General features: G+C 45.2%; 1 protein-coding gene across 1 annotated transcript in view; it reads left to right on the forward strand.

Moving 5' to 3' along the window:
* Positions 1-12,444, forward strand: part of LOC144172818 (uncharacterized) — a 35,629-nt gene extending 23,185 nt beyond the window's left edge. The window contains exon 3 of the mRNA XM_077701446.1: positions 12,236-12,444. Coding sequence (XP_077557572.1) covers positions 12,236-12,266 — 31 coding nt within the window. The 3' untranslated portion in view covers positions 12,267-12,444. The remainder of the gene's footprint in view (positions 1-12,235) is intronic.
* Positions 12,445-13,437: the final 993 nt, after the last annotated feature.

The raw sequence follows: 13,437 nt of genomic DNA on the forward strand, positions 1-13,437 counted from the left end.
TCCATTTTCACGAGTGTTTGTGTCGTTATTTTTATCTTTTGCCTATTTATTGTTTCCTGTGGTGGGCGACATATGAGTAAGATAGACTTCTCTTCATTTCTTTTTAAAGCAGAGCTTTATAACTTTTGTCCAGCGGTTTCGCTGAGGATGCGGAAGTTGGCGTTTTGACCGGAGACACACCCCCGGCGACACACCCTTCGAAGCGCGTCGCCTGATTCGCCGGGCCCGCTGTCGGGGCTGCGCACAATGCCCCGTTTAGGTCGTTCTGCTCAACGTAACTAGAATAAACACAGTTTCGGAGCTCCGCATCTCCGCCAGCGGAGGAGGGTGCGCCAAACGGCGGTCGCGAGAAATAGCGGCGCTGCAGTCAAATCTTGCGCTACACTCTAAGAAAAAAGGGAGTAGCGTTTCCTCCCTTGAGGGAGGAAAAGCAATGTATCATATGTTGTGCCCTTTGGGGTTGAAATTTCCTCCCACAGCGAGGGGAGAGACTTTGCTACCTGTGCGGGGGAGGAAAACCGCCACCGTCAGCGACCGAACTCTCTCCCTCAAAACAAATATGGCGGTCGACAGACGGGACGCGAGCGGGGCCAGCGGAGCATTGTGAGCAGCGAAGCATTTCATCGTTCTACATGTTCAACACGTCAAACGCCTATATCGCGTCTTCGGATCGCATTTAAAACGTCGATTCATCAGCACCGCAACAGCATCCCGAGAGGGAGTTTGAGCGCGAGTGTCTATGGCGTACCGCGCGATTGCTCTCGACTTGAGTCGCGCTTGACCGACCCCGTTTGCATGCTTGGGGAATATTGAAGGTTTTCAAACCAGCGATCGTTTTTCACGCATGCGAGCTTTATTAAAAGAAGGTGTGACTTGCCGTAAGCGACGATGAATTGCAGTTATCGCACAGAAGGAAGGATTTAAGCGGACACTCGTCCACACTGCACAGGACTTCACTCGCGCGAGTCCACTCGGCGGCATGGTTAACGTTGGGCATGACTGCACCACATTTGCTACGCACAAGAGTCGCCATCAGCGAGCCTGCCAGCCAGCCAGCAAAGCGATCTCTCCTAAATTCTCCAAAACAGCCAACCTAACCCACACGCACGAAACAAGCCGCGGCAGCACGGATGAAAAAAAAAATACTCCAGTGGCTTCTGCCGGTAGCCAGGGGGGGGTAAAGCGAGCTCCGAGACCGTACTAATCGTGGGCGCTGACATGATACAATTCCCATGGTTGCCAGATCAATTATATTAGGCCTTCTAAAAAGTTGTTCCGTAATTATTTAACTATAACAAAGAACTGAAGCAAAATAGTTACAAATAATTGCCTCAGTAATTAAAAATAGCTCTATAAAAACTTTTAGTGTAATTAAGCTCTAATTAGCGAAGAAAGAGCAAGTGCGTAGTTCAGTTTTGGTTTCGATTTTCTCTAAGTGTGCTAAGAAGTGGTCAGGCTGTTGCGCCTGACTTGCGCAGTGTGTGTGTGCAGTCTCCAGCTTAGATCTGCGTGCGTGCAAAACCTGCACAACTGGTACAACTCGGATGCACGCGCTGAGCAAGTGCCTCCCCGGGCGCTTGCGAGGCTGTCATTCGTTTCTTCACGTTAAACACCCTGTCTATTTATTGCCCCTGAACTGATGCCGGAACAGCGATTCCGATGTGACCTTGACTACCGCAAGTTCACTACAGGCTACGGAGTGGCAGCCAGCGATCGTTCCCGTTGGAAGAGAAATAAAAGGAGCTTTTATAATCGAGCGGTTCCACCTGTTTTATTCATGGAACTTCTTACAGCTCTCCGTGCTTCGAACTTTCGCGCAAACGTTCGTGAAGGTAGAACAAAAAAATAGGTAACGAAATGCGGTTTCTTTTTTAATCATTTACAATAAGTCAACAAGTCAATGTTCTCTCCTCGCGCGCTCCGTGCGGCAAATTACTGCCCATTCAGTCCCGAAAACTTTTCCTTTTAAGTGGTGGAAAGCAGCTAGAACTTGACGAATAAAGACAGAAAAAAAAAAACGGGACACGCCGCTGCCTATTTCGCATACTCCCGCATACTCCCTTGACATGCATTCTGCCACTCTGTTGGCCTGCGATCGACCGCGCTGTTTCGTTCCTGTGCTTCAAAGGGCCGCGACTCACCGGCAATATCAGCGTTGGCCCATGCGATAACGTTTGTTTGTTTTTTTTGTTTTTTTTTTGTGTCAATAAAGGTTTTACATTCAGCTAAAGCCACAGTTCACTTCACTTCGTTTGAAAAGCATTGAGCGACTCGCAGTGTCAAATAATGGCAAATAAAGCGGCACAGCGCAAAAATGCACGGAGATCATGACGGAGATTCATTTTTCTGTGCGCCCCAGGACGGATCAGCTGATTCCTTGGCGTCCTCGCGAATGCGATCAGTCGCATTCGAGCTTGCGCGCAAGTGAGCGTTGCCACATCTTGCTCAAATAGTCTCAGTACATAAAACTTACACGCTAAACCGAAAACACGTTGGTTACCTACCCACAGGAGATGAAACTACGCAATGCTGTCGACGCCGCCGACACAAAATCCCCTTGGCCAGCGGTCCGCCATGTTACAATTATTCCCGGCATGCTTCGCTAGCCGGACGCGGAAACGCCACAGTAACACGTTGCCAGATTACAACCCATCGCTTTCGCCGTTTTTAGTAATCAAAAGCTCAGCTGGAAACCTTCAAATCGTTGTATAATGTCTGCCACTGTGTGTCGTACGGTCCAAAGCTTTGGCTCAGCGGCACGCTTTCCCTCTAGAGTCAGTATATTATCTCTATGCTTGTAGCAATAGTACTGCTGGACTAATAACGACTGCACTGCTTTCAAAAGCGCTGGATAAATTTGTTTTCCAGTTGCTTGAATTGCGTGGTAGCCACCGCCATCTGGCCAAAAAAAGTCAAGTTAAAATTGAATTGGGTGGTAGCCATCGCCATCTAGCGAGAGAAAGTTTAGTTAAAATTGTTTTAAAAATGGCGCTTTCAGAAAAAAAAAAACGGCAAGAGTGTGTTTATTGCATACATAACCAGGGTTGAATATCGCAATTTCAGACAGCACACATCCCGCATACAAACACAAACCACACAAACAAAGCAAGGCGCAAACACGTATACAAATAACGTACATACACAGCCTCTCAAGACAGTTCGTACACTTCAGTGTTTGTATGTATAGTCATCATGGCTGTGCGGCACCGAGAACCGCCGAACTCTACTGCTCTTTGCGAAGTTGTGAAAATAACGAACAAGTATATTCTAAACGTTACATTGATTAGTTTTACTACTGTAACAGTGCACACTTATGTAAATTACGAACGGTGAAATATTGCCTGCTAAGCAGCTATGTAAAAAAAAAGGGAGGGGGGGTTGTTTTTAATGGCTGCCCAGCATTTTTCGTTGGTAATCACATAGGGCGTCTTCGGGTTGGAAACTTATCATCACTCCTCATTCTGGAAAGTGTTTGACAAATATTTTGTTTCGGATAGCTCGTGGTCCTCGCAAATCTAGTATAGGAAGAAAAAAAGCGGTACTAACTCGTATTTAGTAGCGTATTGCCAGCGAATTCCGCCCGCGCGCGATGGCTTTCCTGGCACAACTCGCATTCCTTTTGACTGCTGTATCGCATTTATCGCGTATCTACGCCGCATGGCGTAGCGTAGGTCAGGCTGTATACGACCCAGTGCCTAACAAAAATAACCGAGCTTATCATTCTAAAGGCCCATTCACCCTGCGACGAAAGCGACGTGAATTCTGTCGCTTTCGTCGCTGTCCCTCTTCTCGGCGCCGACTGTAGCACTTGGTCAGAACTCCGCCTTGATGAAGGCTCTCGCTCTATCTGAGCTTTAAAGCGCTCAACATTAAAGCCCGTTCACAGTGCGACGAAAGCGACGGGAATTCCGTCGCTTTCTCACGCGTCGATAGTTCTTGACGAATGGTCGGGACCACTTTCGCTTGCTTTCGTCGCAACTGTGAACGGGCCCTTAGATACACTTTAAACTTGAGAGTTTCAGGTATAACAATTGGTCATTGCCTAATTAAGTAATTCGGAGATACTTCTACAGAGAAGCAAACGTGTTGCTTTCAACACCTCTGCAAACCCTTGACTACACAAAGCCTTCCAGGAAATTACTACTTAAATACTTGAACACACAGCAGTGGCATACGCTTGGACAAAAAAAAATTTATCTCGACTTCTTGAATTGTCTGCTGAAATCGGTTTTCACCTGGCGACTTCCCTTGTCTCATCTAAAATCCCTGCCTCTCTCCTCACCTGTACAGGCATTCTCCCCTACTACCGAATATTTTGCCGAAAATTCCCATAACCACATGCACAACTTCCTCAAAACGGGCAGCCAGCGATCCTATTTAGTAACAGGTAAAAACACCGACCGACGCCGCGGTGTTTTCTTTTTTTTTAATGGCGATGCCGGCTTTGATCTTTGTGTTCTACAACGAGATTTCCTTTTCTGGACGACTGTACGAAGGCTCCCAACCAGGTCAATAGTTTTAATTAGTAAATAACATTCAGAGAAAACCCAACTAGGCGCATTTAACAATTTCTGCATGTTTCCAGTACAGTTGTTTACAATTAATTATGCTGATTCCGACAATACATATTTTGTTTGCAAATTAGCACAGGCTTCGAACCTGGCCCAGTGTTTATAAAAAAAGGTGCCCGTACACGCCTGCATATGGTGGCCATATACCTGAACGCATGAAGGATTCATACAATAGAATGGCATTTTTTTTAATCACTCACAGATGCAGGTCGGACCCACCGCCTGCACTTTACTGGTGGTTCCTGCCGTATGGCCAAATTAATTTCAAAAAATTAATTCCCAAACTGCCTCCTACCCTCCCCGCTCTTTTTGTAGCCTGGGTTGCTGCTTGTTTTTTGGATTGGAGCGAATAGAGCTGACACCCTTCTCTTACTTTTAATGGTCCCCATGGTAACGCCCTTGGTCTTTTCTTTAAACTTTCTGTAATGAATTGGTTCCACTGTAAATTAGCCGATCCAGATTTGGCTATATACACGCAATTTCACCATTTTTGATAATATCCCGTCCTGGAGTCATGAATGGGCTACGGGATTAAAACCGGATGATCCAATCTCCCTTCATATCGTCGACAAAAAGAATACACTCACATTTGTTTACCCTTTTTCAGGAACACTGTCGCCCGAAGCTCAGAAATGTACTTATTTAGCTATTGCATAAACTAGCAAATTGAGTTGAAGTCCCATATAAAAACAATGTTTCCTCATCTTGTCGTGAAGTCTGTTTTATAAAGTATAAACTCACCAATGCTCCAACAAAAGTTAGACGACTTTTGTACCCTACTTTAACTTGATGGAAACTTCAGTATGCCTGCATGGTCTGAAACCCCTACAGAGGAAATAATATCGAATTGCTTGAAAAGACTCTAAGAAAGGCTGTTGACTTTATTTATTCTAAATATAATTGCACAAATTCTGTTTGTGAGATCACGTAAGCTGATGAGATTCAAATATTAGTCAAAGAGAAAGTTTTTACATCTTACATTTCTTTACTGTTCAGATTTATAGCTATAGTCGCACAATATGGTCGCACGGGTTGTTTCTGAGCTCATGCAAACTGGTGTGATTCAAGCACTAGGGGAAAAAGGGTCTTAATGCCTTAAATTTTTGCTGTTGTTATCCTACAAACTTGGCCTCGATACAAGACCACGGCATACTCCAAAATATTATTCTTCATTACCATTGCCATTCTTTCACCCGTTGTACACACCGGTTTAAAGTTTATTTTTTTTCCACATGTATTATAGACTGAAAAAATACATCTGAACATATGTCTTGATTCATTTGAATATTTACCAAGTTTATTTTAACCTTCTCATTGCTGCCACATGTAGTATCCTGAACTCTTGGTATCTCTGATCTTGACACCTTTATGCCCCTCCTTCTTGGGCCTCTGGTTTGCAGTATGCACTTCAATAAAAATTTAAAAAATGAGTGACAAGGGCAGCTCGAGGTGCTGAAGAAAAATTGGTCTCGCACTAATTGCAGAAGGCTCTCGGCAGAACACAACGTGTTTACCATACACAAAATGACACTCACAGATTAAATTTTATTTGAAAACAAGACAGCTATGTACAAAAACAAACAGGCCGCAGAAATCTATAGATACATGAATTAAGCTTAGTTATTAGCAAAGATGGCTGCGTTTTGTTAAGAACAGTGATGTCTCAATGAGATACAAAGGTCAAATTCATTTCCGTAATTTCCACCTTTAACGCTGCCTGCTGTTTTGAAATGAAGCCTCTTTCAGCCAAAGTTAGGCAAGTAAAAGCACAACAAAACGTGTTTGTTGAAAGCTACCAAACGTACTAAGTATTACAGACTTGAAACACACAACGTTAAGTGAACAAGACTACATACAACAATAAGTTAAGTTAATGCAGACTTGAAAAAAAAAAAAAAGATCAGCACTAGATGATGCTAAACTGCAGCACGCTTTATTGACATCTCATCAATGGGCACACAACTCATAATGATCAAGTAGTCCCATGCATGTTGAACCCATTCATTTTGCACCATTCATAATTTTCTTCTTCTGGGTTCCTTAAGTATAAATTGATACAGACAAGTAGATACACACGGCGCTGTGTCTCTCGTCTTCTGCGCTACATATTTGTAAGTTATGAACCAACAAGCCCAAATTTCCACGCTATAAATTGATATTTGAGCATCATCACATACACTATGTTCTTGTACTCAGTAAAAATTGTATGCACTCAACACCAATACAATGGCTTAGAAAAGTGGACAATCAGATTAAACCACGTTGAGCGCTGCACTTCCTCTGTTTTTGTGGCGTGCAAAAACTTTGACACCTACTAACAATACCATATACTCAATTAAAAAAGATACAGATATGCTAAATTTTTGTAGCTCAAAATGTCCTTGTTTTATCTCGTTGGTTTATTAGCTTCTAGTTAAGCCTGTTTCACAACTTTCGTTGGTCACAAGAGGGCAGGAAGAACTGGTATGTTCTGACTGTCTGTCTCCCTTAAGAAACGTGAACACCATGTTCAACAGAAGCTCAATGACTTGCCCAATGCGCTGCTTTGTACATAACATGCATGTGCAACACACAAGTCATTTTCAAACGAGTGGGCGTGTGCAAAAAACCTGGTAGGGTTTTTCAATAACCCCCAGCAACGAAATCATTTGCATTAATATCCCGTATATTTCCTCTACAAAGTAACAAATTCCCTACCTGTTTGATAGCTACGGTTCGCCGCCTGTTCCCGTGAGTCACACACTATATTCACACACCACTATAGGTACACACCACATTCTGGACCAGGACTAATTTTTCTTCAACTGCGAAGTTTCTGAGAGAGCTGTACGGCTATCCTTTGTAGCCGTACAGGTGCAGTGAGGTGGATGTCAAACTTTCCTTCGTAGTCACTCACCTCGCTGCCTGTACAGAGACGTCTACTTGTAATCCACGCTGTGTGGTGTGTATTGTGTCCTCACATAACAAGGCAGACACATTTAACATAGGTGATTCATCTAAGCTGCAAACATTTGCTACTGGGTCAGGTATGTAGGTTGCTCTAATGTTTTTTGTGGAACTTCTCTTACGTTGAAGGAAGTATACTAGAGCACCTTCACACGAAGTCGTGTGTAAAAAGCACTATTTTCAATGTCATTAAGCAGCAGCCTCAAGTTTAAATTAGTTTACGAGATGTACCTTTGTCTGCAATAAGGTCATTCTTACCATTGAAGATATCAAGCCCTCATATAATGTATGCATCGCAGAAATTGAGTCCGTTATAAGTGGCTTGGACGTACTGAATTAGTCAAAATATCAACATATCAGCTAAAACAGTCAGCTTCCTACCGTTCTAGTGCCCTTTTCCATTTCTCCCTACGCTTGGCACCAGTCAGAAGACAAAAGTGCTACACCCTTTCATTTGTGCTTCTGCTGCTTGGAATGGCAGCTAGACACACAGCCCAATCAAGGCATTCTCAAGCTCAGGACGCCTGTCGGTTACTTTATACACGAAGCGCAAGCACATGAGCTTAGTGCAACAGGGTGTAGTGGAAGAACCACGCAAGGCAGACCGAGGCCATTGCTGCATGAAATGGGGCTGAAAGCTGTAACTGCACGGGAGCCTCCCAGATGATGATAGTGATGCTAAATAAATGATTCGAGATAGAGAGAAAGCTTTAATGAATACTGAAGACAGCCCCACAAATGGCATTGCTTGCTGCGTGAGATGGGGTGAACACAGTAAATGAAAAAAAACGTGGAAAGAGTACGTAGAAAAATAAATAAGAGGGAGAATGAAATAAATCAGGAACATTTGAAAAAATGGCAGTAGTAGGAAAACAGATCTGAGGATAGGACCTCGACCAATCTAGAGCCTTTGTCCCTAGCACTGTGTCAGCGTGACTGCCAAAGTTCACTAAAGTGATTCAGTTCTGTAAAGTTTTTTCGTAGCAATCGCACAAGAGTTCTTTTCGCTGTTTCGTGTTGGGCTGCATGCTGCGTGCAGTAGCACAAGAGATGACACATCTTCTCTTTCATAGAGTATGGGCCTCGGCATAAGCATTTTGGAAGAAGGTGTTCACTTTGTGGAGTGATTTTTTGAGTTTATTTTCTGATCTTCTGGTGTTGATGGAAGCTAGACCCTCAAGCAGGTGGACAAAAGGCTGAAAGTTGGTATACACATCAAAACTGAGTGGAAGAAAAATGAGAACAGAGCAAATGGTGTGCTAAAGCCTGGAAAACCTCGATGTCATTAGCGATGATCTTGAGCCCCACTGCCTTTGACACTTCTGAAACCTCTACCATTGTTGGCATACACTTGTTCATTTCTTTTTTTTTTTAAGGAGCCATGAAGAGAAAATGCAAGTTGGTGTTATTCGAAAGATTTCGTGTTTTATAGTGCCCACAGCGCTTGTCCGGATACAAACGGTGCTTTATTCACTGAGAAATTAAGCAATTTCGGTTAAAATTTTGATTCTCCCGCTCAATCGTGCGTTTTCGTGGCCCCAAATGACATCACAGGAACCGACCGCTCTGCAGCCTAGAGTACCTTCATTCACGCATCCGCCGTACAGAGTAGAGACACGTATACGCTGGCGCCGCCATTTTCGGTTGCTCGCTCGCCGCCGAAGCAAGTCATGGTGTCAAATCCGCGCTAAAATTATCGCCGCAACGCGGTTTACTGAAGAAGTTTGAATCATATTGTCTGTTTCGCGTTGCTAGGTCTCGTGGGAAACGAAAAGAATCACCGGAACAACATTAGCATCATCCTTTCCAGTTGAGGTTGCAGGATGCTTTTTAAGACTTCTGACGAAAAATCTTTTATAACTTTTCTTTTATATTCGTACGTGGCGGCAGTACAAAGGGGACAGGAGGTATGGTTACTTATAATGTATTTACAAAGATATGCAATGTATCGCAAGCGCCCAATGGGGCACGAGCATAGTGTCCGTTCTATGCACTGCTTCTAGATCTTTATTGGTGAGTACACCTGGTGCTATTCGCCACTGTCCACTTCTTTTGCTTCTTGGTACATTTCTGTGTCGTCTGAGGCGATCGCCCATCAAGGATACAATAATTAGACATGTGCGGTGATGACCAAATGACATAAAAATAAACAGGGAAGTTATTGCCAGCACGCATGACGGTGGGGAATTCGGTAAACAACACCCCCTGAAGAGTGACACCCGCCCAGTGTTGTACACGTTCCTCTAAAACAGGAACGAAAGCTCGTTCCTCATTCCTTCCCAATTTCGAAACGAGTTCCCGTTACAAGTTCCTTTATTGCGAAAGGAACGCGTTCCAGTTCCACTTCGAACATAGGAACGGGTCGTTACAATAACGTTACATTTATTTCTAAAAATTAAAATATGGTGTCGGATAATCCTGGGGCGAAATAAAATGAAAACATTAAGACTCACTGCGAACTAGATATATTACAGGAATATGAAGACCGGCAGCAGCACATTATCTGGAGATAAAAAGAATCCAAAGAAACGCTCCCCGACAAATTTTTTCAGGGAGCACTGGACAAACTCCAGACATGTCTAACTGCGCCCCTGATATACTAATTTCACATAAAGACACAGAAATGCTTGAATTATCTCAGGTAAACAGATCTAATTTACGAAGGGCTCGTAGTTCACTCTGGTTCGGTCAAATCACCGGACTCAAGGTTCCCTAAACTGACTTTTCTAGCTCTCGTTCTGACTATCCAAGAACGCCGAACACTTCGGTTTTATTGCACAAAACCACGCCTCGAAAACCTACAAACACACACTGGGCCGCTGATTGTCCAGGTCAACAAAACCCAAAGATTTCCACGCAATCACGTAATCCGCACTCTCCCTCGTACTCCCAGGTATTCATCAGAGCACACGTATAACAGATGTTGAAACCAACCAAGTAAAGTAACTCTGAACGCTGGTTGTCGACCCTCGGGCGGGCTATATGGGGTATTGTTTATATGGCGTGCGACGAAATTATGCCAAACAATGACGAAATTCCTGTCCTTTGTCAACACGACGCGTGCGGACCTGGCACTCGGCGACAGACCGCGACAGATGGGCGAAAGACCGCGCCATGACGAACTACGCGTAATCTTTAATTTGGAGCAGTACAACATCCCGAGGTACGGCGGGGCGCCCATGGCTCTATTGAATTGTCGGTGATTCTTCCAATGACCTCACAGCGGGCGCAACTCCCCGAAAACAACGCACCCGCGCCTCGCGCGTACTCTGTGGTAATTGCCCCCTGACAATGTAAAAATACAGGGGTTTCACGATTAACCTGCAGCGCCGCTTGGACATAGACAACCTCCCCCCCCCCCCCCCCCACAGGAAACAATTCTACCGGCTAGGCGCGCATCCTCGCCTCCCCAGATCGACAGACGATGAAAGGTGAAAAGCATTCTCGCAGCAGCAATATTCACCCGTCGAACGCCACGCCGTAAGCTAAATCGACATGCAAGTAAACACAAGCTACTGGCCGCTGCGTGATTATTCTTCTGACCTTGACCTTCGAAGAACCACGTTAAGCTAAAAAGTGGACAATTTAGCGAGCTTATAGAAAGAGAAGCACAGTGGCGACTTGTGGCTTTTTCTCCTCGAGCCTTTGCATCTAAAACAGCCAATCCTAGCGACGTAATGTTTGCAGAAGGAACGCCGTTCCTGCCGTTCCTTCTTAAACCTAACAAGCTACCGTCACAGTTCCACCGACCCTTAATGAAACGGTGGCGTTACTCCGTTTTTCCATAAAGGAACTTGTTCCAGGAACGCCGTTCCTTGGAACGCCGTTCCGTACAACACTGCACCCACCGACGCAACGAAGGAGCATTCCAAGCTCTTGAAGACGCGTCGGGAAACTGGGCAAGGGAACGTCGTAAGCGTCGGTACCGGTCGCACCAGGCCGACTGGTGTTGGCAGGTTACGAGGTGCGGACACAGGACTGGGGAATTGTCACGTCCGTGGCTCAGCGGTGCTAGGGTGGGCTCGCTGGGCTTGGTACTTCCGCTCAAACTTCGGTGCCCTGGTGTGGAAGACATCTCGCTACTACCGTGTTTCAGCTCACACTAGGGAAACGCCGCGTGATGGTTCTGTAGGAGACGTTCCAGATGCGGACTTTCGACGCCGGAATTTTTGTTGCTGGCCATGTGAGGCTTTCCACACAATACCGCATAAAAAGCATTACGGAAGCTGCAGCGCCAACCACTGCATCTTACTGGAACTTTCTCCGTACTTTCGGGCAGCGGTCGGTACCCTTTTCAGGGGGAGTGCCAAGTTTCATGGAGCCGACAGTAAGGAGGGCCGAAAGGAAAATCAGGGGGGGGGGGGGGTAGGCTATGCAGGCAGAGAAAAGAAATTCAGCAAATTGAAAGCAGTATTACACAAAAATTGTCAATAATCTGGCTTAGTGTGAAGATGGGGTTCAATGTCAACAGGAAGCGACCTATTCTGTGTTCTTGCCTGCCGCCTAACCCCATTTAAAGTAAAAACTGGCATGTCGGCCTGGTATAAAAACTGACAGGGGTATATCTAGGGCTTCTGAAGACAATCTGGTAGGAGGGGCATAGTACTGCCCAGCGGGTCGCATGGAGCCTGTGGTCCGCCGGTTTCCTACAGGTAGCTAGTCCAAGTGCTGCTTCATGGGTATTCTACCAGCTGCATGTTTTTTTTTTTTCTTTGCAGGCTGTCACTGGAAGATCCCCCGGCTGACTAGGAACCATGAAGACGGCCTTCAGAGACCGAAGCCGACAACTCAAGAGTGAATCTTTTTGAAACATGAAAACCGCAGTTTGGCACTCTTAAGTGAAGAAATCTAATCGAGGCTAGAGTTATAGATAGCGATTAAGAAGCGTCCGAAAATAATAAGTTCCGGAAGAAAAAACTTGTGTGGTTAGATGCACAAGGGTAAAAACTAATTCCTCAAAAACCAAAAGTTCCGTTTTTTGTGTTTTCTGCCTGTTTTTCTTTTCGTTGGAAAGAATGTGTGCAAGAAAAAAATAAATGCGTACTTTTTGTCTGTGTCGTTGTAACAATTTCCGGTGTGAACAACTTCGCTAATAGTGGTGACAGTTGGTCTGCGCACAGCTCTCGCCGGCCTTGAAAAATACAGGTTCGTTTTCAGCGTTCTGTCCCACTTTCCGCCTAAAATCGCCATTTTTATTTCTTGTTGCGAAATTCGGCAAATTTTTGATTAACGGCCGGGCTACACTCGTATACTAACCATTTTTATACACCTGCCCTTCATCCCGTCCACCTTCGGGACGCGCAAACACTGCCTGTCCATGTGACAGCCTGTTGGCGCTGTTTTGACCACGGCACAATTTCGCCGCAAAAAGACTTTTGCGCTGGTCGGGCAGCAACCAATGTTATGTCTACTCAAAAATTACAAAGATAAGGCAACCATTTTGATTCCGCGTTGAATCCATGTTTCGTGACGTATGTGATGACGTATCCAAAGCAGGTACGGAAGCGAACGCCAAGAAGGGCTGCAAGAAAGCTGAAACACGGCCGGACTGGAGGAGCGCCGAGCGCACAAAGTACGCGTTTCCCACTCCTCCAGTCCGGCCGTGGCTGAAACACCTTATTTACCGTCATTCCTCCGTGATGGCGCCAGGATACTGCCCATGACAAAGGGTTTTGGCTCAGGACCGCTGTGCGTACTCGCCATGTTTTTTCACAGGAATTGTACCTGGCTACTTATTGTTACGGTTTATAGTGGTCGTATCGTGAAACAATGGGTATGCTCTACAAACCAAGCCACCGAACACAATTCCGCCTCTTCAAGTTGGACAGTGTAAGCTCAACGTGCCGGGTGGCTATGCAGCTAAAGGCGAAATACTGCGTCGTAATCGTCTTCATTGGGCGAAGGGCCACCGCATGCCTGT

The sequence above is a fragment of the Haemaphysalis longicornis genome, unplaced genomic scaffold (assembly GCF_048455015.1).
Source record: "Haemaphysalis longicornis isolate Haplotype H1 unplaced genomic scaffold, Haemaphysalis longicornis Haplotype H1 scaffold_26, whole genome shotgun sequence".
NCBI lineage: Eukaryota > Metazoa > Arthropoda > Arachnida > Ixodida > Ixodidae > Haemaphysalis > Haemaphysalis longicornis.